The sequence below is a fragment of the Sinocyclocheilus anshuiensis genome, unplaced genomic scaffold, assembly GCF_001515605.1.
Source record: "Sinocyclocheilus anshuiensis isolate Anshui unplaced genomic scaffold, SAMN03320099.WGS_v1.1 scaffold2630, whole genome shotgun sequence".
In the NCBI taxonomy this organism is placed as follows: Eukaryota; Metazoa; Chordata; class Actinopteri; order Cypriniformes; family Cyprinidae; genus Sinocyclocheilus; species Sinocyclocheilus anshuiensis.
Genome location: NW_015537938.1, coordinates 865,795 through 869,106, shown reverse-complemented (window position 1 = coordinate 869,106; position 3,312 = coordinate 865,795). Strand labels below are relative to the sequence as shown.

The window sequence follows — 3,312 nt, the reverse complement described above, 5'->3', positions numbered from 1 at the left end:
TATATGTATATATATATGTATATGTATATATATATGTATATGTATTTCTTCCTTGCTTTTAATGTTATTTTTATTTTCTGCACAGTTTGTTGATATGTGAAGAGTGTTTTTTGATTTCGACTTTTTTGTGATTATTTTTCCCCCCTCGAGTAATGTTTATTTTTTTCCTCAATGTGTACATTAATCGAAGCATTATATGCATACGGGGTGTTTTCAAGATGTTGCCTAACTAGTGCGGACCATAGACAGGTGCGGACATGCAAAATAAGACGCACGCGCATGTCACCTAGCGCCACTCCCGAAACTCGAGTGGCAGCCGGTGCCTTGGACTGCGAAGATGATCATACTTTGCTTAACGATATTTGCGAACATTTTCAAGACTGGTAAGTAGCGCCTTAGGTGAATTTTAGCCGTTCGTATGCTGATTCAGTTTCAAGTGACGGAGCGACTCGAGCGGTCCTCATGTCTGCGTCTCCTTTTACTTCATCTCGCGAGTTATTGTTTGCTAGCCTGATGCACAAGTTACGGCGCTACGTATGTACGCCCAAACTGCCACGTTTTAGGCGAGACTTTACTGTGTTTCAGAGCTAAAGCATACGAAGTTACCGCAACATGCATTAACGTTACAATGCAAGCATTTCGCTTTAACACATGCGGCCCATTCACATTCATCTCCCTAAGTAGGTTACCACCTAGAAATGTGTCTTGGGTCCCAGTCTGCCCTTCTAACGAATAACATTTTGTGATTGTTCCCAGCCCTGAATATACATAACCTTAAAAATAATAATAATAATTAGAAAACGGGTAATAAAACGCTGTTCTGTTCTTAGCTAGATCCTATTAATAGTGCCGTTTGCGTTGCTCTGATTGGTTCTTGAGTGTTTGCCTGCGCAGTGCTCACCCGTGATTGGTCAGTTGGTGTGCTGCACCGCGGGAGACTGCTGCACACACAATAATGGGCTCTAAAAGGTCGTTGTCTGACACAAAAGAGCTCGCGGATTTAGCGGCAAAACACGCCAGGATCATTGAATCAGGTATGCAGAAGAGCACCTGCTATTACAAAGACACCTCAAGCCACTTCAATGCACACGATATTGCATTGACCTCGAATAGAACAAGATCGCGCTGGTGTTATATCGACTACTTTTGGTTGGGTTTTATAGAATTGTAATCATATTTATCATTATGTAAATATAAATAATATATTTGATTTAGAGCATGCGTTCTGATTGCGTCAGTTCTTTTTGCGACTTATGCAGACAGGTGGCGAGCACTAAGGTTTATTGCTTTGGTATTAATAGGGCATATGCTGTTTTCATAATGTGTACAGGTGCATCTCAATAAATTAGAATGTGGAAAAGTTCATTTATTTCAGTAATTCAACTCAAATTGTGAAACTCGTGTATTAAATAAATTCAATTGAATTTATTTAATACACGAGTTTCACAATTTGAGTTGAATTACTGAAATAAATGAACTTTTCCACGACATTCTAATTTGAGATGCACCTGTACATTTTTTTTATATACCATATTATAATATATCTGTTAGACGTTTTATTGGGGATTATGTACAGTCAGTCAAAATAAACTTTGTAACACTGAATGGGTTTTAAGCGAATAGTTTCGCTAAAATGTCTCGCTTATTACTCGAATACTTATATGTGACCCTGGACCACAAAACCAGTCATAAGTAACACTGGTATATTGGTAGCAAATACACTGCATGGGTCAAAATTATCGAGTTTTCTTTTATGCCAAAAATCATTAGGATATTAAGTAAAGACCACGTTCCATGAAGATATTTTGTAAATTTCCAACTGTAAATATCAAAACCTAATTTTTGATTAGTAATATGCATTGCTAAGAACTTAATTTGGACAACTTTAAAGGCGATTTTCTCAATATTTAGATTTATTTATTTTTGCACCCTCAGATTCCAGATTTTCAAATAGTTGTATCTCGGCCAAATATATATATATACATATATATATATAAAATATTCAAGTTTAAATTGCTCTTTTATATAGAGATGGACCGCAAGAACAGTTATGAAAGAAACGGTCATTAATAATAAATATAAATGCCATGACTGACCAATCAGAATGAACTGTGTAATAAATTTGAAAACCACGGATACTAAATTCTACAAATCAAATGTGTTTTTATGTGATATGTGTAATAAATTAGAATACCACACATAATAACTTGTACCAATCAGATCTGTTTTTTTTATTTCTGTGTAATAAAGTTCTTCTGTACACAAACAAGCAATGTCTTTGAGAGTCAGTCAAGAGGACAGAGTTTAGTCTCAGACATTGATTGCAGGATGGACCGGCACAAACGAGCGCACGTTCATCGCAGTGAAGCCAGACGGAGTTCAGCGCAGGCTGGTCGGTGAAATCATCCGCCGCTTCGAGCGCAAGGGTTTCAAACTGGTCGGCATGAAGCTCCTGCAGGTGAGAGCACTGCAGCATCTTTCACATTATATTTACTTGGAGAATATATCATCGGCATTAATGTATTCATTTATGCCTGTAGGCATCAGAGGAGGAACTCCGACAGCACTACGGGGACCTGAGGGAGAAGCCTTTCTACAGCGGCTTGGTCAAATACATGAGCTCTGGACCCATTGTTGCAATGGTAAGGAGCACAGAGCCTCCAAAATATGAGTTCTGCATTTATGCTGCTATGATTTTTGCATCTTAAGCCTTGTAATGGCATGTCATACTTATGCGTGTCTATCTGTATGTTTTTATCAAGGTATGGCAAGGGCTGGATGTGGTAAAGACTGCCAGAAAGATGCTTGGAGAGACAAACCCAGCAGACTCTCTCCCAGGCACTATCAGGGGAGACTATTGTGTTGAAGTGGGCAGGTTAGTTTGTGTGTTTTAAACAATAGATAGATAGATAGATAGATAGATACAGGTGCATCTCAATAAATTAGAATGTCGTGGAAAAGTTCATTTATTTCAGTAATTCAACTCAAATTGTGAAACTCGTGTATTAAATAAATTCAATGCACACAGACTGAAGTAGTTTAAGTCTTTGGTTCTTTTAATTGTGATGATTTTGGCTCACATTTAACAAAAACCCACCAATTCACTATCTCAACAAATTAGAATACTTCATAAGACCAATAAAAAAAAACATTTTTAGTGAATTGTTGGCCTTCTGGAAAGTATGTTCATTTACTGTACATGTACTCAATACTTGGTAGGGGCTCCTTTTGCTTTAATTACTGCCTCAATTCGGCATGGCATGGAGGTGATCAGTTTGTGGCACTGCTGAGGTGGTATGGAAGCCCAGGTTT

The 3,312-nt window shown here is 37.8% G+C and overlaps 1 protein-coding gene across 2 annotated transcripts in view; it reads left to right on the top strand.

Annotated features, from left to right (window-relative positions):
• Positions 1 to 269: 269 nt before the first annotated feature.
• Positions 270 to 3,312, top strand: part of LOC107661191 (nucleoside diphosphate kinase 3-like) — a 4,679-nt gene continuing 1,636 nt past the window's right edge. The window contains exons 1-4 of one of the 2 annotated variants that reach the window (XM_016450676.1): positions 270 to 383; positions 2,328 to 2,458; positions 2,541 to 2,642; positions 2,763 to 2,875. In XM_016450676.1, the coding sequence (XP_016306162.1) occupies positions 338 to 383; positions 2,328 to 2,458; positions 2,541 to 2,642; positions 2,763 to 2,875 (392 nt within the window). In that variant the 5' untranslated portion in view covers positions 270 to 337. Of the gene's footprint in view, positions 384 to 902; positions 1,035 to 2,327; positions 2,459 to 2,540; positions 2,643 to 2,762; positions 2,876 to 3,312 lie in introns of those variants that run through there. The other variant, XM_016450669.1, reaches the window with a different exon arrangement.